Source organism: Festucalex cinctus, chromosome 17, assembly GCF_051991245.1.
Source record: "Festucalex cinctus isolate MCC-2025b chromosome 17, RoL_Fcin_1.0, whole genome shotgun sequence".
NCBI classification, from domain to species: Eukaryota; Metazoa; Chordata; class Actinopteri; order Syngnathiformes; family Syngnathidae; genus Festucalex; species Festucalex cinctus.
Window position 1 is genome coordinate 18,649,041 of NC_135427.1, and position 25,485 is coordinate 18,674,525.

General features: G+C 39.9%; 1 protein-coding gene across 10 annotated transcripts in view; it reads right to left on the reverse strand.

Annotated features, from left to right (window-relative positions):
- The window catches only part of rbfox3a (RNA binding fox-1 homolog 3a), a 509,587-nt gene that overhangs the window by 178,471 nt on the left and 305,631 nt on the right, over positions 1-25,485 (reverse strand). For 6 of the 10 annotated variants that reach the window (XM_077501737.1, XM_077501738.1, XM_077501739.1 and 3 more), the window contains one exon: positions 23,667-23,788. The exons of 3 other annotated variants lie outside the window; for them this stretch is intronic. In XM_077501737.1, the coding sequence (XP_077357863.1) occupies positions 23,667-23,788 (122 nt within the window). Of the gene's footprint in view, positions 1-3,188; positions 3,654-23,666; positions 23,789-25,485 lie in introns of those variants that run through there. One more of the 10 variants, XM_077501744.1, reaches the window with a different exon arrangement.

Here is a 25,485-nt window from a genome sequence, read left to right on the forward strand (position 1 = left end):
CCTCCCAATTTCCAGATACTCTCGGAAACGCATGCAGAATGCCTCCAGTAGGCATTCGCTACACGTGTTTTCAGTGCACGTCAATAAAAAAAAACTTCTCGATGCAATTCCGGCTAAATCCTCAGAATATCACGTCGACACTTGGATCCCATGACAGCTACCGCTCCAACTCACACCCGTGCTCACACAGTGTGCATCTGCTAATCCACATGATATTTAATAACCCTGCTAATAGAATAACGCTTATACCTGCCTGGAGCAAACCGAATGAAGAATCTCTTTATGAGCTGAGCTTTTGAGGTTTTATAAAAGGAGAGACAAAAGACATCTGACAGTGTGCTTCCTTCTTTAGAAGCTACTTGCCGAATATCTGCAGACTGAGGTCATATTAGTGATTTGTGAATATGTAGTTTTACCCTGCCATTGCTTTACATTTGAAGATAACTGAGTCATGTATGGACAGTATGTTCACCATTTGCTTTTGTTGGCAGGAAAGCATCAGGAAAACTGCCTAGGTTGAACACAAGCTGTTTCAGAACACACTAATTTGATTGAGTTTTGGAAACAATCACAGCAAATAATCATCATAGCGTAAACAACAATGCAAGGAGGCTTAAAATATGAGTAACAGTCATATTTTCATAAAACCCTTGTTGGGCTTTGTCATTCTTTTGGAATGTGCCGTATTTGATGCTTGCTAAACAGAGGTTTCAATTGGTATGTATGTTGACGAATATTGGCTCAAAAAACTATTTTGTGGCATTAGGGGTATTCCTGAATATTTTGCTAAAACTTTGTAATACTTCACTGAAAATGTAATTTGCATTTAGCTCACCAATAATGTAATAAAAATAATTTAAAAAAAAAAAAGTGATATTGTAAACACATTTTTACCAATAATGTAATAATACCCTATTACATTATTTGGGATTTATTACATTTTCAAGTGTGTCTTGTTTTCTCAAAACTGATTACGTAAAACTTGGCTTATGATTACACATAATACATTAAAGTAAAAATTGGAGTGTTGAAATTTTGGTGTTAAATGTTTCAAAGTTAATTTCAACCCCCAAAGTGTATTTTTATCACTGTGTGAATTAAATGGAAATCAGTGATGTAGTTATTTGATAGAGATCTGCCGAAACCAACTCTGCTGAGAGTTAATCTAAGCAAGCTCCGCCCACTTAAGAACCGATACATGAACAGATATGATATAGTCATGCAGTTTATTATGTTATTGGTGAAAGTGTTAGATTGTTGGGTTTTATTACATTTTGATCAATTTAAGTGCAAATTTTATTACATTTTCTGGACATTCCATTATTTGGTGTCACAATCCTCAGTCGTTTATTTCTCGACGCTCAATGATACTCAGAAATGTACGTTTTTAAGTTAGAAATCCTCTTATAAGATGGAATGTTATACATCAGACAGACAAAATAAATCACTGAAATAAAATCAAACCTTCAATTAAAAACAGAACATTAGAATCAATAAATTTACTATCAAGTACAGCCATAAAGGTACATCAGATTTGCTTGAACAGGCATTTTTGTATCATTTGGTGCAAATATCAACATTCATTTCATCACCTTCCAAGTGTTTTATATATATATATATATATATATATATATATATATATATATATATATATATATATATATATATATATATATATATATAGTATATTTTCAAAGTCTTTACATGTGAGCACAAGGCAATTAAGTAGTCCTGAGTGAACATGTCATATTATGCTTGCTGCACTGCAGGACATAAGTGCCCCTTCCACTCACAGCAGTTCATAATTGCTTGGTAACCTGAATGTCAAAACCATTTAAAAAGCCCTCCGTGGCGCTGCTGTTTATTACATAATAGCTAATAAAAAGGTTCTCTTATTTTTCAATATAGTGAATACACTCATCTTTTACATTACTCCTCAATTCAATAGCACTATACTGGTTGCTACCCAATAAATATAAAAACATGAACAGTCTGTTTGGAATAAATTTTAAGGTCGCACAACAAAATTACTTTAAGTTACTTAAAATTGTAATTATGGAAGGGATTTGCAATGAATCTGTTCAGAAGTAGAATATTATAAATCATTTTCCAGCACTCCATAATATCCCACAGCTCACTCTTGAAACATGGTAGACATGCTGCATTGAATATACAGTGAACTACATCTAAAGTAACAAATTCAGACTATTCAATCTCCCAATGAGTTCAATAAATGTATGCAAAATATTTCACTTTGGTATGAAACATGCTCTTGAGTGCTGGGAGGGTTTTGGGACAAAAAAAAAAAAAAAAAAAAATGTTGCCCCTGTCAGTCATGGTCTATGGTTCGTTTTTTCCTATTTACCACACCCATTCATATAATCATAATGCAACCGCTACATTTATACGTTCAAATGATCTACCAGCAAAACATAAAACATACTTCATTAAATATATTTCCCCAAAGAGGTCATTTCTGTCAAATTTTGGAGACTTTAAGAGCATTAAAGGCTCTGTAACAACATGCAAGATAATCAGAATGCACTCATCCATGCAAATAACAAGCAGCTGCGAGAGTTATCTCCACTTTTCAGTCACTGATTGTGTGCAGTTACTTGCTGTGCAATACAGGGTCAGCAGATATACTGTACAAGAACATTTTTAGCTTGAATGTTTTCATCTTTGTGTTTTGTTATAATATATGAAAATGGAGTGCAAAGACAACTATGCTATAGCTTTAAAAGGAAGATTTGCTGTGTTGCGGAAATCTGTCAGCAAAGACCTCAGTTTAGTCAAATAAAAATGCTTTTTCTTTGGCTTTCCATGTGAACAGGCAGGGCCAGTTTCACTCGGTGTAAGAGATGAAGTTTGTGCGAAGGGAAAGATGGGTTTACAGGAGAATTTTCAAGAACTGAGGAGACTGATCTGCTCCACTCAGTTTAAACACAATTCTAAGCCCATAATGAAAATGACAAACATATATGATAAGGGTGTAGTCGTCAATAAAAACAGTGGACTATCAAATGCAACCTCCTTTGACTGTGCATGTTCTTAATGAGAGAGCAGGAAAGATCAATAAGCACACACAATTTTTGATCAAGCAGGCACAAAGAGCTGTGATTAGAGTCAAATCAAAGCGAGTCAGTGTTGCATTTCATGTGTGTGACCCACAAGGCCTCAGTACTCACCCAGAAATACATCATCATCTCAGCTGAGAGAGGATGGAACACCAAAGGATTCAAGACTTGCAAAGAAAGCGACGAGGCCAGAGCGCTTCTTTTTTTTCCCCGCCTCTCTCTTCTTCTCTTTTGGTCAAACTTTGTCTATCCTGTCTTGCAGTGTTAGTCTTACTTCCTCAGTCCTTTCACGTTTTTTCGCCTCTCTCCGGGATGTAATTTTTGGCAGCGCCGTCTGCTGACAACCAGTTAATTGCCCCTGTGTTTGTGGATATGTAGCCAAGTTATAAAGTCCCTTTTATGTGTCCCGCTGCCCCTGAAGACAGTCGGTCTCTCGTTCCCGCTGACTGTATTCGCCTCTCAGAGTTGCTGCAGAAAACCTCAAGCTGCTTCCTCTCCACTAAAAACACAGCCTCTTCTTTGCCAAAGGGGGACGGAAGGAGAAAAAACAATACGGAGAGAGGCAAAAAGGGGGAAAAGTGCTCTAAGGCGTTGCTACTGTATCCCCGCTTTGCCTCTCTTCTATCTCCTCTTCACAACTTTCCAACCTCCTTACTTTTTTTTTTTCTTTTTACCTGCCTCCTCCCTCTGCTTCCTATTATCGTCCTGAGCAGCTTCAGTTCGGCAGCAGTGTTTTACGAGGGAGGCACGTGTGAGACTTTCTTCTTGTAGTGCTCCCAGGTGAAGACGGCAGGAGATACAAGGGGGGGCTGGAAAAGCCGGCGTTAACCACACTGAGCGGTAGCGCGGAATCTTGCAACAGGGAAGAACAAGTGCAGAGGGGACGAGGTGGAGAGCGGAAGGATGCAGAGGGGAGAACATGAGGGGAAGGGAGGGGGAGGACAGAGCCAACAGGGTTGGACAGAACTTGTTGGAAATTGATGAACAATCCTAAAATGGTAAAAGACGACGACTAAGTTTGTATTTTTTTTAATTAAATCAAAAATGAATTTTATATTTTCGTATGGACATCTTCCAATACTTAGCACCAAGCGTAGTTTCACGTGATGTCTGGATTTGCAATAAAGCTCTGTGAGACAGGCAGGCAGCAGAGAGGGAGGGTGGATGAGGATTGAATACTCGCCTGGCTCAGCAACTTTGGCCCTCAAACACGAACCGCCAACCCCCACATCACTGTTCCAGTCAATACGACCACTGAGATAAGCTGCCACATTAACTACTTCACTGCCTATAAATGTAAACTGTAAACACTGGCAAAAGCGAGCCCGTTTAGTGTACGCTGACCATATTTTCATGTCAAAAAAAAAAATAAAAAAATAAATAAGAGCACACTCGGCCCGACCTTGACATACTTGACAGTTTCCTAAAAGATGCCATACATTATAACTATTTAACTTATTCCTCTTCTATACGGGTAGAAAAAAAACTAACTCTCCATTCTTGCTTGACAAATGAATAAATAAGTACATAATGCCCATAAACTTAGCCCTACGATGTACTTTTCAAGCTACAGTATATTGCTGGCAACGTCAGGGATCAAACCCACACTATGGTTTGGTAGCCCAGTGTGTTGCAAGTAAGCCACAGCTCAGTACTTTATTTGAAAGTCCAGGGACAAAATGACTGCTGTATGTGATTCAACCAGAAAGGTATCTCATTTCTTGGTCTGATTCACTAACAGCGATGCAATACGGACGGATGAACGGGATGTTATATTGCTTGCATTATTGTCGTATTGCATTATATATTATATTAAAGGGCTTACATTAAGGTATTTTAAGCCCTTCCACAGTTAACGACAGCCATATAATGATTAAATCTTACCTTTGACACTGTCATTTTTTAAAATCAAATAGGTGTTTTGCTGGTTATTTTTCTAATGCGGAAGTAAAACACCTGGTCTAGTAAAACCCCGCCTCTCCCAGTGTGGTTGTCGCTCCCCCGGCGAGCCGCCTGCATTCTGCCGTTGGAGCTCTGCGTTTGAGCACTCCTCTGAATACAAGCCATTAATTCTTAATGCATTTGAAACAAAACGGCTTCTTGCCGCAAGAAATCGTGGAGGAGGGTTGGAGAGGAAAGAAGGAGAAAAAAACCCAAACACAAACATGAGTATGTCTCGAACCAGGTACCTGCTGCTTACAATTTGAGCACTCTTACCACTAAACTATTCGTTCAGGTAGGTTCAGTAGTTTAAAAGTTGTACTTGTAGTTTATACAAGTGTCAGCCAGAACCTTTCTGGGATTTTAAGTTTTCATTGCTCTTTGGCATTGCAAATGTGAAGTGTTGAATTGAGTGGATTGAGTGGGTCAGATGAAACGCCATATCATGTAAAATGAGATAGCAAATTAATGGGCTAGACTCAATTCTTACTTAGAGACCAATAGGTGTCTATAGGACTGATAATTAAACTTTGGCCTCTGGGTGTAGTTCCTCAAAGTAACCACCAGATGCCGCCAAACCTGTACAACTAAGCCACCCACTCAGCATTGCCCGGACATTCCATATAAGATACAAATTAAATATAAATAAATGATATCCTGAATTAAATAATAATACACAACACAATCTATATTCGATAATTGTTAACCTGATTTTTGGATCAATGTTTGTAACACATTGAAAGCCAACTATGAAGTTTTCCTGTCTTTCTTTTTCTTTTCTTTCATTTATAATCGATACTGACTTTTATCGCTGATAATATTGCTGTAACTGCATTGAAAAGACTATCTGTATGTATGGTTTGATTTAACAAAGATATATACAAGATGTGCAACAGAGATTAGAATTAACCTGTTAAGTTCAAGCTGAGAGAATTTGGGATTTAACATGTCAGGTATATATATGTTATTCATGCTTGCTTAATTAATATATATATGATTTTATTTATTTTAACGTTCATCATTTGTCGAATAGAGCTGAAGACCTTGACATATTTTCATGTATGACTCATCATGCAACGCTGTGTATCCATGACACATTTGTAAGGAATGTATGACCTCATCATGACTTCATCTTCATGGCTCGTCTGTGGAAAATTACTGAAAATGAGTTCCAGCAAGTGCGACTTGATATGAGAAGGTGCGCGGAGAGACATTCACCGGAAGGAGTCAGTGGTGTGGCCCAAGAGTATAAAAGGCCGTCACCAACTCTGAGCTAGGCCCCCTTTTCACCCTGCGATGTGTCTGTATAGAGTGCATTCTCGAAGATGGAATATAACTGCCTGCCTGGACTTTGGATTTTTACGAAGGACTGGGATTAAGCTGTGACTGGAATCTTTTCTTCAATGATTGGTAATGTACAAATCTTTTAGCAATAATGATGTATAATAGGAAGATATGAATGACTAATCGCGTGTTAGGGTGGGGGCCATTTAATACACTCTCATATCTTCAAAATTATTTTCAGCCAAAAACATCTTATTGTCAATCAGGTCTTAAGCTTTTTCGAGGAATGATCAATCTTGTAAAGCTTATTGTAAAAGGTTATATTATTCCTAATCTCCTGTTTTATTTTGTTTTATTTTATTTTATTTTATTTTATTTTATTTTATTTTGATTGATTTAAAGTTTTATCATTAAATGTGATTTTTATGATTCATATCGGTTATCTTATTATTGTCAATAAAATTGTTTAAAAGATAATTTTTGAATCAATCATTTTATTGTTTTGTTTCAATCTTTATTTTATTTATTTTTGGTTTTATTCCTTTTGGACGTTTTAATAAGTCCGGTCGTTCTATAAGACCTTCTCATCTGTTTATGATTTTATTTTATTTATTTGAGGTCGTTCTATAAGACCTTTTCATTTGTTTATGATTTTATTTTTATAATTTGGTCGTTCTATAAGACCTTTTCATTTGCTTATGATTTTATTTTTATAATTTGGTCGTTCTATAAGACCTTTTCATTTGCTTATGATTTTATTTTTATAATTTGGTCGTTCTATAAGACCTTTTCATTTGCTTATGATTTTATTTTTATAAGTTGGTCGTTTTATAAGACCTTAATGTTTGTTTATGATTTTATTTGGGACGTTTGATGAGCCCTCATTATTTTTTTGATTTTATTTTATTTATTTTGGACATTTTATGAGTCCACCTCATTATTTTTTCCAAGACGGACAACAGTAACGGACGTCTGGAAGAAGGTAAGTGCATTTGAATAACCTCTAACCAATGCTTCCATCTGTATTAATATAAGTCAAATACTCCTGCTTGATATGTAACAAATCCGTATGATCCTAACAAGGATTATTAAATTACTAGGTCAATAACAAATGCAAACAACTCAGAGAAGTGGAGCTGCCAATGAAGTGAGGTGTACATGCTAGCATTCCTGGGCTCTGTGTGTGTGGTTACTCACTCAGGATTGATAGGTGTATGAAAACGGATTGGCCTCATGATAAGATGACAGTGAACAAACCTAGGTGAATCCACTTTGATATATCGGCTTATTTAATTCCCGTCTCCTCACGCTGACGCCTTAGAGCTGGTGAGGAAAAAGGGGAATTTCTAACCCTTTAATTGGAGAGTCGATCAGGACATATTTCCCGATTTAAGTCCTGCGGGTAAGCGGAAGTTGACATGTGGCGCCCATAACGTGGGGCTTCGATTGACTCATTTTTGTCAAAATCGGGATCGATCGAGGCCCAAAACAGGAACCCGAGTGAGCGAAGCTTGAGGCTCTGAGCGGAGGGCACAGAGCTTAGAGCTGATAGCGAACTCGCTGATAAATTGTCATGTCAGACGACCCTGAGTTAACACAAAATAGTCTCTTTGATGAATAGTGTTTCATGGAAAAGAGCTTCTTTAATTGTGAAAATCTAGTGTGATTTTTGAGTTGAAGTTGATTGTACTATTTTGTGTTAAAGAAACGGTGACTGGCTCCCCCATGAGACTTGCACTCTAAAAGAGGTTGAGTGTGAGAAGGCCATTCAAAGTGAATGGGCTTTAACAGCGACCTGCTGCTCTGGTCAGCTGTGAAAGTACTGATAGTGTACTTGGCAGAGCGCGCTGCGTCGCGCTTTCCTGAGGGGGGGGGCTGAGTCAAGGGGTGGTTCAGGCCTGTCCACAAAAAGAAGGAGGGCTTGAACAGTTAGAGTTAATGTTGAGAGGCTGCTCGGAGAGAGGCAGTCTCTTCTAGACTTGTGATGTTAAACTATGGTTTGCGCTATTTAGGCTTGCCAGATTGGGTGCGGTTGCCCATTTTATTGGTTTGTTATCTCAGGTATCCATTTGTAGCAAAACTACCATACTCTTTGCTTAGTTATTGCGGGGTGCCTGAAGATATTTATAGTCCCTTATCTTGGATAGCGGACTCAGTGTCAGAGGCTGACGCTGCAAACCTAACCCTGATTCCCGGTCGCTTGCCTTTTCTCCTGGAGTTTTTGAAAAACTTTTAAGTTTTCGGTTCCCGACAGGAGTGTCCATTGGCACAAGAAGAAAGTTGTCGAGAACCTAGGAGGAAAGGTAGGTGTTTCCACTAGACTAATGTTCTAGTGGAGGCAGCCTTTTTTCGGTTCCCCGACAGGAGTGTCAATTGGCACAAGAAGAAAGTCGTCGAGAACCAAGGAGAGAAGGTAGGTGTTTCCACTAGACTAATGTTCTAGTGGAGGCAGCCTTTTTCGGTTCTTAGCAGACGTGTCCATTGGAACAAGAAGACATCCAGATCCCGGAGAAGAGAAGCGGGAAGGATTACAACCGACCCGAGAGGACAACACACCCCACCGTTCGAGAGAGGACATCCGCCTGCGAGTAAAAGGTAGGAAACCCGAAGGCGGTAGTCCCGATAGAGGTAGAGGCAACGTACACGGGTACGGAGCTGAGTAACCAGGAGCTAAAGTACGTCCCTGAACCCAAAGCGCGCGGGGAAGGCTTCGGAAATAGATAGCTCCACTCCTACAATAAGAAAGCAAAGCGGGCTATAGAACACGCTAGTGAAGTAATGGAAAGAATAATAGGGAGAAATGGGAGGGGAAAGCCCCCCAGCCCTACAGAGGGGGTAGCAGGGTTAATGCCTGCACCCCAGCCTCTAGAACAACCAGATATACCAGTAGTGGTTATGCTACTGGGCGAAGGTGTAGATCGATGGCCACCAGGAGCAAGAAGGCACCTGGAAGTAAACAACCCTTCAATCCGTCTTGCCGACCTCGCAGCTGAGGTGGAAAGGTCGGTGAAGGAAACAGGAGTGTTCGTGAGTGAATTTCCCAAAATAATGGGCATAGCAACAGTAGTGGTAAAGAGGTATGCCGCCGAAAAGGTCAGACTCCTGGTAGTGCCCAAGCAGGAGAGGCTACAGCGGTGTTAGAAGGATTGTTGGAGGCCATAAGATTACACGTGAGTCGAGTAAGACTTATAACCGATAGTCACTATTGTGCTCAGGCGCTCAAAGAGGACTTATCCATTTGGGAAGAAAATGGGTTTGAAGGAGCGAGGAGTAGAGAAATTGCTCATGCTGAGTTGTGGAAGAAAATAGCCGAGTTAAGGTTAAATATGACTATCGATGTTGTTCACCAGAAAGCCCACGTCAAGGAGGGGGCTCACTGGAGAGGTAATGATGAAATAGATAAATACGTCCAAGAGAGAAGATTGGTAATTGTAGGAGCAGAAAAATGGGACAATACTCCCAAAGGAGGAAAAGTGGTCCCAGATGAGTTTGTGTGTGAGGTGACTAAGGCAGTACATGAAGCGCTAGGCCACGGAGGTGCCTTGCCCACAAAAAGAAAGCTGGAGAAACTGGAACTTTGGATCCCAGAAAAGAAAATCCGTTCAGTTATACGAAATTGCGAGTTGTGTAATAAGTATAATGCAGGACGCCGAGGGCAACGAGTGGACGGATTGACGATTAAAAGCACTGTTCCATGGGCATCAGTTTGCATGGACGTAGCAGGCCCCATGGGAGTAAACGGCACTAAAGGTGAGAAGTATCTTGTTGTGCTTGTAGATTCGATGTCAGGACATTTTGGATTAAAAGCGGTACGTAATGCGAATGCTAATAGCGTACTAAAAACGCTGGAAGAGGGTTGTATGTGGTTAGGCATACCGAGAGAGTTAAGAACTGACAATGGAACTCATTTCAAAAACGCTACAATAGACAGGTGGTGTCAAAAGTGGGGAATAATGAGGACTTACTCTCCGCCTTACACCCCTCAAGCTAATGGCGTGGCTGAACGAACCATTGGCCTAGTTAAAAGTTGGCTCGGGAAAAATGCTAATGGAAAAGAATGGAGTGAAAAATTGGTGGAGTTGGTCAAGGACTTGAATGGGAGGAGCAGAGCAGATAGACCTTCCCCTTCAGAGGAGTTAAACCAGCGCCCCTTTGTCGCTCCTGAAGTAGGACGAATGCAAAGTACAGAAAACACTCAGAAAGGAAAGTGCCCATTTCAGGTAGGACAGAGAGTGTGGATAAAATCTCATGGTCCATCTGATAGTCAGGCAGTAAAAGCGAAGTATGACCAATCTGACATCATTGAAGAAGTTTTAGACAGAAATACAGTGCGATTAAAAAAGAAGGGACTCCAAGGGGTAGAGCAGCTAAAACCAATGCCAGTTAATTCAGCCTAAAGCTAAGGAGTAAGACAAATAATTAAAAAATGGAAGCAGCCACTCCGGCCTTTGTCAAGCTCGTTATGGTGAAAGGAGCTGTCATCGTGCGGAGGACTGAAAAGGAAGTAATGGTTGGTAGGGCGTTTAATCTTTGGATAAATGCAATAAGAGGATATATTGTGAATAGAGTAGAAGATTTTAGTTGGCAACCGGCTATCTTGACCTGCATAATTTGTAGTGGAAGCGAGGAGTTGAGGAGCCAGTGGAATGTGGAACAGATACCCGACGAAGGCTGGTTGGACGAGCTTAAGCCGGATTTGAGCGAGGTAGGCACGGCTAAGATATTTGAAATACAGGTATGTGGGTATTGTAGAATAAAGAGCCTACCTAGAATAAAAGTGCATGTTTAGTGGGATTTAGCCCCGCAAGAGAATACCGAGGCACAGCATTGTAAATGTATGTGGGATGGAGAGAAGGTATTGTATTGCCTACATTGTAGGATGAGAATGGGAAAAGGTTCACTAGTGAGAGCAGGAGAGGCCGAGGGATGGCAGTTAACTAGAGCAGAAACCCCGATAAAGTCGCTAAGTTCCGAGTTGCTGACCTATTGGCCGATGGAAGTAAACGAGAGGACTCGCGACCCGAGGTTCCAGGCACTGCTTTACAATAACTGGCCACCGCATGGAGGTAAGTATGGCTTGGCTCCATTAATTGTTGGCTCGGAAGTGGTGCCAACTTTAGTTCACGTTGAACCTGTGTTTAGTGGGGGGGAACCAAGAACCCCCTGGCCCACGCTAATCAATGTTGCTTTGGCTCGAGGGGACATTTCAATGGAGACATTGCCGGATGTCCCGCAAGAGAAAGCAGTGAATATTAGCGCTATGGAAGGTAGTCATATAGTAAAGGGGACTACATTGGATAGAATGGAATATAAAGCTAAAACAGTAATAGTAAAAATGAGTCCAGCGATGCCGCGACGATGGGTTTTGGGGGACCCGATATATTGGTTGAAAGTAAAAGTAATGATGGCTATGAAACCCTACGAGGGAATATACTCGTTAGGGATGGCAGTGTCGATGAGTACAGAGGAGGAAGCCAAACGGTTACACCCCAACTGTACTTTTAATGGAGAATACGTTGGTACTAGGCCGACAAGAAGGCATAGCAGTGAGAGTGGAGATGAAGAAGTAAGGCCTAGTGGTAATGAGAAGATGATGGCATTAGCTCAGGTGGCCACGGAAAAGCTAGAAAAACTTAATGCGAGTTCATTAAGTGAGGGAAGGCTCGGGCAAGAGCGAGTGACCCATGTCAGGGGAAAATCTGACCATAAAAGTCGCCCAGAGAAAAAATGGTGGCAAGGATGTCCATACCCGGGTTGTACCGGTGAAGGACATGTAGTTGGCGACCGCCGAGTGCATCGGTCGCTACGTGGATGTCCTAGTTTTAACAAGGCAAATCCATGTGAGTATAGATCACCTAGATGGAAAGAATTGGTGAGAAAGGGTAGAAGGGCCCCTCATTCCATTTTTTCCCAGGAGGAACAGATGGAGATGGGTAAAGTATTGGAAACTCCAGCCGCGAGGTCAAAGGCGGAATGGAGGGAAGGGCCAGTAAAGGGAAAGAGCGCCTCCCCTAACAAGGAGGAACCAGAAGAGAAAAAGTACAAGTTCGAGTTGAGCGAAGATAGTGAGGACGACGAGGTAAGAAAATATAAGAACCTCGAGGTAGTTTTGTCACGCCTTTGGAACAGACGCCAGGGTCCACAGCCTTCCACATCTTCAGAGAAGTAACAACAAGAAGCAGATGGAAGACGAGATTGCTGAACTGAGGAATCGAATAACCAGGTTAGAAATGAGTAAAGAATTAGTAGAAAATACCCCAAGACGATTAGTACCGACTCTACATGATCTCTTCAAAGATCTTGGTCAATTTAGGCCATATTGGGTGTCTTTAGTTCAACAATTCCATGAAGAAGCCTCCCTGAGAAGAGAAATGAGAGAAAGGATTAGAAAATTGGAAAAAAGAATTGCGGAAGTAGAAGCCAAGGTACAGAAGTCTAATCAAACACCCGTGAATTTTGAACAGGAGAAAGCACCAGGACCCTCAACGGCCCTGTTGTTTGATTATCAAGAGTTTTTATGAAATCAGATGCAAGAAGGATTGGCTGAATTGCGGGCCAGACATGATGAAGATAAGTAGTCAAAAGATCAAAAAAGCTAGGAAAATTGATTATCAATAAATTGGAAAAATCCTCCTATTTAAAAGAAAATAAATTTTTGCATATAGAAAAGATAACTGGGTAAGGAAGGCCAACCCCCAAGAAAAGGAGGAGGAGCTAATGAGATGTTAAAACGCAACAGTCCTTAAAGGACAAGACCAAAAGAAGAAAGCATGAAACGGAGCTACGAGATGGAGGAAGAGCAAGGTTGTAGCAAGCTAGTAATACTAGAGCTAAGCTCTAGTACTAAGCTAGAAGACCCACCGGACACAGTTGATGAACAACTTAAAGCTATCAACCGCCAGCGACAAAATTGGAGGTATGGAGGAGTTTTGATAACTATCAAACTTTGTTTTATGGTAGTATTTTTGATATATTATTTGATGAGACAAAAATCTAGCATCGCTAGCACAGCCCCGATTAATCCCCTCGACCTAGTAGAAATACGGCATGGCACCACTAAAATAACCAATCAGACGTGTTGGAAGGTGGAAGTGAAGCATGGTTGTGAAGAATGGAGAAGGAAGAAGGGAGCCTGCGGTGCTGGCGAGGAAAAACCCTGTGGGGTAGAATGGAGAAGGGAGAAGATAGCAGTAATAAATTCCTATCTTCGCACCTTTGACAGCACATATTATAATGAAACCCTGGAGGTCTTGAGAAGAAGTATGACATATCCTGTGAAATCAAAAAGCAAGTGTGCACATCCAGTGATTCTACGAGTCGATAACACAACAAGCGACTTTACGGTCAATATTACCTTGTTATGTCTGGAGAAGCAAGAACAAAGAATCATCAGAAAAAACTGGGTCCAGATCGGGAAGGAAGAACCTGCTTGGTACTTCAACGAATATTGTGCAAGACTGCCAGATGCAACAGGTGGATACTGGTTGAAGACAGACCATGACGCCTCTGACTTTACCTACCCGGCGGCCCCACGGAATGACACCTGTACCGAATTTCGCCCGGCATGGGAACGATGTTGGAACTGTATAACCTTTCGGTGCGAGGAGCCAGGGACCAACGGGACCACAGATTACTTGCCAGGTACTCCTGCTTCATCGTCAGGTAGGTCACCTAAATTTTTTAAGTTACGTAGGTTTGCAAAATTTAAAAAGCCTGTACCAATATCACAGAAAAAATTAGTAATAACGCGACGGCCAGGATGCAAGTTAATGTTAGAAAAGGCCCAGTCGTATAATAATAGCCATTGTGATTGGAATATGATGAAATATTGTTTTGAGCCCTATCATATGTTTTGTTATGCAGATGAGGGTAATATAATTACACCCTCCGATATAGGGCTTAGGCGTGATGTAAGGTTAATCCTGAGTCACTTTATTAGATTATATGCCAGAAATGCATTAGATCGAGAGAAAATAGAAGTGAAACATGAAGTATGGCTAAATGATTCCTTTCCATGGATATGGAAAAGAGATACATATATATTGAAATCAACCTTTAATAAAACTTTGGGAATAAATGTGTTAAAAGTAGTATGGGCACGGATGTGGGCTCAACGTATTCCTACACCGGATGATTTATATAATGTCCCAAAAGGGGATTTTGATAAAATTGACCAATGTGTAGCATTGAGAATGTATAACAGATTGCATAGGAAGGAGTGGATAAGTGGAATTTCACCACGATGCCCCTTGGTGGAGACAGGAACGCCACCTTTGACTCATTGGATATATAACTGTACAGGGTTGAACACAAACCTAACGATTAAAGGAGTCCTCCAAGCATGGAAAGAAGGACACACGAGAGATGAGAGTAAGACGTGGTGGGGGCTCAATAAAGATGAGATGGTTCAGGATGTGATACCTTGCTTAGGAGAGTCGGAGAATTATTGGATTAAATATCAATATATGGCGACGGTGTATTCTAAAGAGAACGATATTTGGCCTGACATTGAAAAACCAGCCTTATATGCTAATCCAAGACCATGGGAAATGTTGTGTAAGGGGGGAGAGTCCGTGGAAGATTTTAATGAATGCACAATTGTATTAGCACGTATACCCTGTTATAAAGTCTCCCGATTTCAGAATTTTTGTAATGTACGTTATCGCGATGAAAATTATGCCAACTATGAGGGGGCAGTATGGATCAAGGATAACAGTAATCAATGGATCCGGAGTCAAGCTGCGGGTAGAGAATATTGTACGCGATGGGACAAAGATCATGACTTATCCAAAATGGTAGGATTAAGAATGATCCCCAAGCCTCCTGACTCTATGATGCAGATCTTAGAAGGTCACGCATTTAGGAAGACCCTTTGTAAAGGGGATATAGTTATAGGGTTTGATTGGCTGGGATTTGATAAAATTTATGGCCCTGGCACATGCCACGAACCTGCTGAAAGATGGCTGCATTGTGGACACAGTGACAAATATGATCATAAGGAGGAACATGTATGTACTTGGTATGAGAGAATAGGATTGGCAATAAAAGGTGTAGTAAAAACTGTGGCTACTACAGCCGGGGAAGTTGTAGAAGATGTAGCAGGGACGGCGATTATTGGGATAAGTACAGGGCTGTATGGTTTGTTATATGATGTAGGACTATGGTTCCTGCTAGTGTCAGGAATTGTTTTGTCAGCAGTTATAGCTGTTGCAGTTATCAAAAGAGGGATTTTGGCATTATCCACCCACCGAAATTATAAAGAGAAAACCTCACCAAATAAGGTTAAAGCTCAGTTATTGGCCAACGAGCTGCAGAAAAAATGGGGGGGCCGACTAAGGGGAAATTATTGAGAAGTGGGGATGGGCTTCAGAAAAGGGCGGGATCGATCCAATTATAGATAAGACGCCCTAGCCCTGACTTCCTCACTTCTCACTGAAATCTTTTGGCGGAACAGTAACCAACAACTAACCATGGCTTGTAATGCTTTGGGTAAAGGTATTATTGGAAGACCAGGCGCCCTTCAAAACGTGAGTAATGAAGTGGAATATTGGATAATTTTTATAACATGGCTTTTTTATTGTTGTCTCGGATATAGCAAACAACTAAGTTAGTAGTGTGGGGAATAATTTTAATTCTCCTTTGATTATGTCTGGTCGACCACTTGGTTTTAGTAATTTGAGTTTTTATCTATGTATTTTATTTTTTTTACTCTCCCGCCAAGAGGTTCCGCTACTCGGAAGAGCGACCACACCCTCGCTCTCCCGTAGTAGAGGTGTTCCGCATTGATGAAGTAGATGCGGATGGAAACTTAGACTAAGATTAGAATGTATATATTGGGAGCCGCAATATTTTAGGTTTCCCCCAGGTCTAAGAATTGTCGAATTTTGGATGTGTGTTTAACAGGATAACCAGGATCAGCCGCAGTGTGTCTTCTGTGGAAGTGATCTCCTCACGTCCGCTTGGGTGGTGGGGGACGCTTTCTATGGACACTGCTGCTATCCGTTGCCCGCAGTGGATGAGGGTAGAGAAATGTGGCTCATACCAGACGGGCTTTTTCTAAATTTCATCAGTGATTTTTTCATTGATATCCAGTGTGGTTCCTGGATATGGCCTGGCTTTGCTGACCTCGCGGGCTCAAGTAAGTTGGAAGGTTTGGTTCAAAGTCGCTTGAAAGAGATACGTTATTATTTTAACGTTGAGGGTGAATTCATTGGGAGAACTTTCCCTTTAATGCGTATGATATGGCGCCTGCCTGACGGTGCTCGGCGCTTGACATTCAACACCTTGGCTGGCTTCTGTGTAGCCGCCACTCCTTTGAGACAGGTTGGATCCAATCGGGATGAGTGGCCCTACGAGCCTGTAACGCCCTCCTCACCCTTCCTGGACCGGGTTGATGAGCCTGGGGAACCCAGAGCCGCCCGACAGGATGTTCCAGTTGGTAAGGTTGTGCCACTGTTGAGATCACCCTCCCCCACGGTTACATCGACCACTGATGACCTGGAGGGTGTGCAAGGCGAGGATGGGGGTGGAACGGGGTCATCTCCCTCCCTGATGATAGGTGAACTGGGCCTGTGGTCTCCTCTTACTGATCCTCCGTCCGACTCCTTGCCTTCTGAATCCCCGGTGTCTCCGTTGCCGGAGGACACAAGGGGGTTGCATGCAGGTGACGGGTTGGATGGGGGCTTTTGAGGTTGATCAGTTTGGACACCATTGATCTCTAGGAGGGGGTGTTGAATTGAGTGGATTGAGTGGGTCAGATGAAACGCCATATCATGTAAAATGAGATAGCAAATTAATGGGCTAGACTCAATTCTTACTTAGAGACCAATAGGTGTCTATAGGACTGATAATTAAACTTTGGCCTCTGGGTGTAGTTCCTCAAAGTAACCACCAGATGCCGCCAAACCTGTACAACTAAGCCACCCACTCAGCATTGCCCGGACATTCCATATAAGATACAAATTAAATATAAATAAATGATATCCTGAATTAAATAATAATACACAACACAATCTATATTCGATAATTGTTAACCTGATTTTTGGATCAATGTTTGTAACACATTGAAAGCCAACTATGAAGTTTTCCTGTCTTTCTTTTTCTTTTCTTTCATTTATAATCGATACTGACTTTTATCGCTGATAATATTGCTGTAACTGCATTGAAAAGACTATCTGTATGTATGGTTTGATTTAACAAAGATATATACAAGATGTGCAACAGAGATTAGAATTAACCTGTTAAGTTCAAGCTGAGAGAATTTGGGATTTAACATGTCAGGTATATATATGTTATTCATGCTTGCTTAATTAATATATATATGATTTTATTTATTTTAACGTTCATCATTTGTCGAATAGAGCTGAAGACCTTGACATATTTTCATGTATGACTCATCATGCAACGCTGTGTATCCATGACACATTTGTAAGGAATGTATGACCTCATCATGACTTCATCTTCATGGCTCGTCTGTGGAAAATTACTGAAAATGAGTTCCAGCAAGTGCGACTTGATATGAGAAGGTGCGCGGAGAGACATTCACCGGAAGGAGTCAGTGGTGTGGCCCAAGAGTATAAAAGGCCGTCACCAACTCTGAGCTAGGCCCCCTTTTCACCCTGCGATGTGTCTGTATAGAGTGCATTCTCGAAGATGGAATATAACTGCCTGCCTGGACTTTGGATTTTTACGAAGGACTGGGATTAAGCTGTGACTGGAATCTTTTCTTCAATGATTGGTAATGTACAAATCTTTTAGCAATAATGATGTATAATAGGAAGATATGAATGACTAATCGCGTGTTAGGGTGGGGGCCATTTAATACACTCTCATATCTTCAAAATTATTTTCAGCCAAAAACATCTTATTGTCAATCAGGTCTTAAGCTTTTTCGAGGAATGATCAATCTTGTAAAGCTTATTGTAAAAGGTTATATTATTCCTAATCTCCTGTTTTATTTTGTTTTATTTTATTTTATTTTATTTTATTTTATTTTATTTTGATTGATTTAAAGTTTTATCATTAAATGTGATTTTTATGATTCATATCGGTTATCTTATTATTGTCAATAAAATTGTTTAAAAGATAATTTTTGAATCAATCATTTTATTGTTTTGTTTCAATCTTTATTTTATTTATTTTTGGTTTTATTCCTTTTGGACGTTTTAATAAGTCCGGTCGTTCTATAAGACCTTCTCATCTGTTTATGATTTTATTTTATTTATTTGAGGTCGTTCTATAAGACCTTTTCATTTGTTTATGATTTTATTTTTATAATTTGGTCGTTCTATAAGACCTTTTCATTTGCTTATGATTTTATTTTTATAATTTGGTCGTTCTATAAGACCTTTTCATTTGCTTATGATTTTATTTTTATAATTTGGTCGTTCTATAAGACCTTTTCATTTGCTTATGATTTTATTTTTATAAGTTGGTCGTTTTATAAGACCTTAATGTTTGTTTATGATTTTATTTGGGACGTTTGATGAGCCCTCATTATTTTTTTGATTTTATTTTATTTATTTTGGACATTTTATGAGTCCACCTCATTATTTTTTCCAAGACGGACAACAGTAACGGACGTCTGGAAGAAGGTAAGTGCATTTGAATAACCTCTAACCAATGCTTCCATCTGTATTAATATAAGTCAAATACTCCTGCTTGATATGTAACAAATCCGTATGATCCTAACAAGGATTATTAAATTACTAGGTCAATAACAAATGCAAACAACTCAGAGAAGTGGAGCTGCCAATGAAGTGAGGTGTACATGCTAGCATTCCTGGGCTCTGTGTGTGTGGTTACTCACTCAGGATTGATAGGTGTATGAAAACGGATTGGCCTCATGATAAGATGACAGTGAACAAACCTAGGTGAATCCACTTTGATATATCGGCTTATTTAATTCCCGTCTCCTCACGCTGACGCCTTAGAGCTGGTGAGGAAAAAGGGGAATTTCTAACCCTTTAATTGGAGAGTCGATCAGGACATATTTCCCGATTTAAGTCCTGCGGGTAAGCGGAAGTTGACAGAAGGATAATTGATTGCTTTGAATTCATCTGGGCTATTATAAGGCTACTTTTGTGACTATCCAATGGAGGTCTCAGAGAAACTGGGCATGCGTTTCGTCCACAGAGGTAGTGCGGCAGTGGGTCCGCACCAAAGATGTCACAAAGTGACAACAGCTCATTTTCTCAGGTTGGGAGGGGCTGGTGCTTTGAGAGCAGAATGACATAATTTCTCAGAGTGGCAAATGGAGGAAAACACCACTTCCGTGATGTTTTTGGTGAGGAATTGGCATTTTTAACATCGCTAAAACCTCCAAAAAGTTCATTTTTCACGTTGCTGTCCCTTTAATAATCCATCCCATTTCATACCAAGCATTTTTCTCTGGCACTCTTGTATCATAAAACATTTGCTTGTAGCTGCCCTAACCACTCGTGTCAACATGACATTCGTCGTAGGTTACATATGCATACAAATGGACCGGACATGGTGTAAATATGTGGGGATGTCTAGGCGAAAAAGGACGTTTGGTCATCATAGTTTAGTGGGAATATGTTGTATAATATACACAACATCATCCATGTTGTTACAATACCAAAGCACTAACAAGACTTGCAGTAAGTGAGGCAAAAAAAGCTTTGAAAATAAGAACCATCAAATTCCATTCTTAAAATATGGGCCCTGTTTTCGTATTGAGGCTCCCATGCGTCTGCGTAAAAACTGGTGTGTCTTCATTTTCCTGCTGGTGCAAGTCTCGTCTACCGTGGTTGAGACTACATTCATTTCGGTTGACACGGCTGCCACGCCCTCACCATATCTCGCAGTTTGTTGACAAAAAGTAGACAGGATTTTAGACTCGCAAGCAAGTAGTGGTGCAGGTGGTGTAACGCGGGTTTGGTGGATTTGATCGATGCACAGGAAGACAGAATTGGTGCTCCGCGGATATGTGAGGTGGATGTCACTGTAATTTCATTTATGAATAGGACAAGTGTGTGGGACATTTTCTTTGAATCATTGAATAAGTAAATTCATTTAATGAATTAACATCTTAAAATATTGTAACAGCACCATCCTGATCATGCATCACAACTTGGGAGTGGTTACACATTGATGCAAGATCAGGGATAAAGGCGGTCTCAAATGTCCGCATCACATGCAAGGCTGTCTATCATCGTCCGCAAGAGGAGACTTTGCCGCTAACATGTATAAATGCACTTTGTGCACGCCAATTTCTGTTTCCGAGGACTGTGAGGGGAGCTGCTTCAATTGGCCAGGAGTTGGCTGCATTCCATCTCACAATCTGTGCTAGTCAAGCTGTCTCTTCTTGGCTTCTTATAGTTAGGCAACATAGCTCTCAATCGAGAAAAAGTGAGAACCTTTAAGATGACAAATGCCTTTAAACTCTAAAAATAGAGGCAGAGGCTCACAGTGTGGCACATGGACACATCACCAATCGCCAAATTTGCATATGCTGTATACTGGGAATGCATGGGGGAATCCTGTATAAAGGTTGCATTGGGACTGGAGGTTTTGTACATTTTTTTTCTGCCAACAATATGACTTCTAAAAAAACAACAACAACAACTTGGCGGCAGAATGTGTGCTCCTGTATACAAACTCAAGAATGTTGTTGTATGCAAATTTCGAAGCACAGGGGAAGAGGTGCAGTGAAGTAAATCAACTCCCACACGTTTAATTCTGATTTATATCCATCATAAGAGACACCTCATCACAAAGATAAACATGACATTAGCGCTTTTACGTAGTCAAACTTTATTTATAGTATATTTATTTATAGTTCATATTAGTATAACGAACCATTCCTATTACATTAGCGTTTGATTTTAAGCGAAATTGTCAAGGCCAAGGCATTGCTCATTGTCTAATGTTCCATGTTCAAATAATATAGATAAGTGCTACACTGCTGATTTATGTGATTATTTAAGTGAGTTGAGAAGAATGTTTTTGTTCTATAAGCATTACACATAAACACAGTCATACAATTCTCCATTACGCCGTTGCCAATGAAAAAGGTACTGACATCAGCATCATCCATACAGACAATGACTCGATCCAAAGGCTGATGCGGTGTGGCCCTGATGTGCTGCAGTAAGCGTATTGAGTCAGCCCTCTCTGCCTTCTCAGTGTAATGCTCTCTTGATGGGCCCATCTTCATTTTGCCGTTTTACAAATTACTGCAGCTTATTTTCTACGCTGTTGACCGGCACCTTTCATCATTAGCAAGTTTTGAGTTTGAGACTCTGGCAGTCGTAATAAAATGTATTCCTAGGGCAGTTTCACATCTTTTCTTAGTGTGTGTAATTTTTGGTGACCAACTGATGTCATTTGGCAAAAATCTTTCGTTGTAACTAAACTGACTAAAATACAGTAGTGTCTTGCCAATAGGCATTTTGGCAAATTTGAGTCACCCAGTTGTCAGTTGTTGTTTTTTCTTCAGTTTTTGCGTTTTTCATGGAAGATTACCAACAATTTTGCTTACCTTTTTAGTTTTGATTTAACTTAAATAAATAAATAAATAAATAAATGAGGACACAGCCCAACCTTGAGATACTACGCCCAACACCCAACTCAGGAATCGAACATGCAGGGCGCAACCACATTGCCGGTTCAGGAGCGCAGAGTGCTACCAGTGAGCTAAAATGTTGCCTTCTTTTCCGGGTTATCTCCCATTACCCATGTCTAAGTCACATGTCGTAGGGCACACACAAGGTAGGCCGGTAACATGGTGCACTTCGCCTCCCATTTGCCACACAAAGCGTTAATCAAATGCTACACATGATAATTGGTCCTTTGAAAAACAACGAAAACCAGACAATTTTATGAATTTTTTAAAACCCCCATGACATGCCTGGGCAAAAGAGAATGTTTTGGCCACTCTAATTTTATTGTATTCATTACTTAAACCGCCATCAACAATTTATTTAAAAACAGACAAACTTTGAATTTATTTGTAAAACCAGATGTATTGATTTTTCCAGTGTTCTTCTCTAACTCTTTTTAGCCATGTTTCCCCCATCTGTCAGTTTGGATCGGTAAATCCTGATTGGATTTGTGTTACCACTCGGGAGTGTAGGTGATATATAAGCACTTAACGGAAACGTCTCTTCAAAAGAACAACACTTAATCCAGGTTCTTTAGTATTCAACAAAGGCTTCAATTTTTCGATCCAGTCCTGCTAAAGTACTCAACTTTTCATCTTCCACTGTTAAACTAGCATTGTGTGAAACAACCTTTGGCCCAAAAATAATATAATAATATTTTAATGTTCGATATTAGTTGATTACATAACACAGCCATCATTCTGCATTATGCCCCAGTGATTTTCTTCATGGTGTAAACAGCCAAGCAGCAAATATCCAACCGCTCGTAATGGTAATGATGATTATCATCATCAGCAATAACAGCAGTCTTGAAGCAAAATTACCATTAAAGAGCTGATGCAAGCAGATTATGACCTTGCTCTCCGCTTTGGCGTAATACACCCCAAATCTCTGCAACGCGCTGGGCACTCTGAAAACAAAATAAGACGCTCAGAATCTTGCTGCTAACTTTGAAGATCCAATTGCGAGACACTACATCAGCAACGTTGTTAGCGATGGGAAATAGCTGTGTCATATACCGCAGTGTAAATAAAATATGACCAATGTAAATATTCATCATGTTTATGAAATCAGATGGCTCCTTTTAGACATGCAAAAATGAGCATGGGAAATTTCTCCGAGCAACATTTCAAAGTCATCCCCAAACAATAAGCTGGATCTACTGGATAATACTTTAAAAACTACAAAGAAATCACGTCTCTTCCCATAAACTTCCGTCAGATGACTATCAGAGGAAATAAGAGATCTTCAAACGCTGCTGCAGTACGTCACACAAACAAGCCAACATATATCCTCTGCTGTATCCCAGTATGGGGAGACAACATCAATATCAATCAACTCTAACATTTATCAGCAGTTCAATAAAACACAGCCTTGCAATCAGCAAGTGACACAGAAGAGATTACAGTCTAATTCAAATTTAATTGAAACACCACTAATATTGCATTAGTGCGTGCTGAAAGGACATCATCCATTATTCGAAGATAAACAATAACAGTCTTGAAGGCCGAGCCACAGTATTTAACAGTAAGTGTTTGTTAGGAACACGACAAAGGCCGTCTAAAAAGTAAAAACACATTTCAGTCTGCTCATAAATACATTTTCCACCATGGTGTCACCCAAGACAGCATAAATGGGTGTGGAGAAGAAAACCAAGTGTAGCGAACAAAGCCAGCATGACAGACATGAGTTATACAGGATGATAAACGTTGATAAGGAGAAGAAGAAGATAACCAACCAGTCTGGTGACAAGGGGAACCCCAAAATGCCAGAAGTGCTCGTTGAAGAGCCCACTGTATAGCACGTTCCCAAACAGAGTGATGGTCCCCGGTTTGCACAGACCGCTTCCTGGCTTAGTTTCTGCAACAACAACAAAAATAAATCAAATTTGTTTAAAAGGTGACTTATGGAAAAGTGACATTTTAATCATTTGTATGCATATGCAGTTGGGTCTCTTGAGTGCCTGACCGCCCATCAAGTGTGAAATTAAACAACAACATAAATTTTGATTTCTGCCTATTTCTCAAAATGTGGCTGTGAGAAGATTTTTCTGAACTCCCACTGCATTGTTATGTAACAATAATAATTTTACAGCCAGACCAGGTTCTTCGGCTGTGGCTTGACAACAAGGCTGTGCCAGCAAAGGTTAACTATGTTTGGTGATGTGTCAACAACAGATCTGCACATGAATTGACATATTAGTGAAAATGCTTTCATAACTTTATGGCAGCTCAATGCGCCCCCGACGCCACAACCACACTCTGGGCTCTTGCTTCCGCAAATACTGTAGGAAAATTCTTGCTTTTCTCTTGAATCCCCTTGGCATGACAATGAAACCTTTACTTGCTATTGGCTCAGCAACTGGGATAAAAGTCACTTTTATAAGAGAGCAAAATAAAAAAAAGGGGTTCTGAAAAATGAAACCATGTCACAGAAAAGCTATTTAGATGCTTGGGGATTGTTTTATGTATACAGCATGTCATCTTTATAACGCCAAATGTGTCATATTAAATACACAACATTTTGAGTCCTCTATTTCATAATATTTTTTTCTACCATTAAAACCCTGATGTATATGTACTGACACATGCAAAGTACGGATAATCCATTAGAGGGCAGAATCACCCAGATGATGGCTTTTGCAGCAACCTTGCAAGATTGCCCCAATTGAGAAAAAAATGAGAATTGAGAGACACCTATACTTATTAATAGTGGGAAATGTTCTGATTTTTGGAAATACTAATATGTTTGATATCTGTTTGTTATTTATTTTATTACAGTTATAAATGAACAAATGTTAAGTATTGTGACCGGATGTATCAAATATGATACAATTCAAAAGTCATATGTGGAAGTTGATTTTCAAACATTAAAAAAAAAAAAAAAAATGTTCAAACGGACCAATAGATACTCTATTCACAGATAATCAGAATTTTCTTTTATAAATTTCATGGTACAGGCTTTGTAGGGTAAAAACGGCTAGTGCTTGTTGACCCTATATAACAGATTATGACACGAATTAGATCGTATGTTTGCATTCATACGTATCATCATCATATCAATCAAACCCGATGTCATTGTTACCCACAACCTCTGTTGAAGGCCTATCTGGCAACAAATCCATCAGAACTGTATGCCCACAATGCATTTATATAAATAAGACAATTTAAATAAATGAATGAATGAATAAATAAATAAATAAATGAACTACTGCTATGATTATACATTATTGTAGTTCGTCGGACATCTACTGAAGCGTGGAACTGCCAATGAATGTGGCACAATAATTTTTGACTGGCAAACGTAAAAGTATTTGCAGGTACATATTTAAATATGTTCGGACATATTTCAAAGCACTTTTAAAAGGAATTTAACAACACATCCAAACATACCTGAAAATACTTGACGGTTATTATGGGGGTAATGAGGAAATGTAAATCATGCACTAAAGACATAATAATAAATAATGAAAAAATCTAAATAAATAATTTAAAAAAATAACATAATAATTAAAAAATATATGCAAATAGACGAACAGATTTGCAAATGCGTTCGAA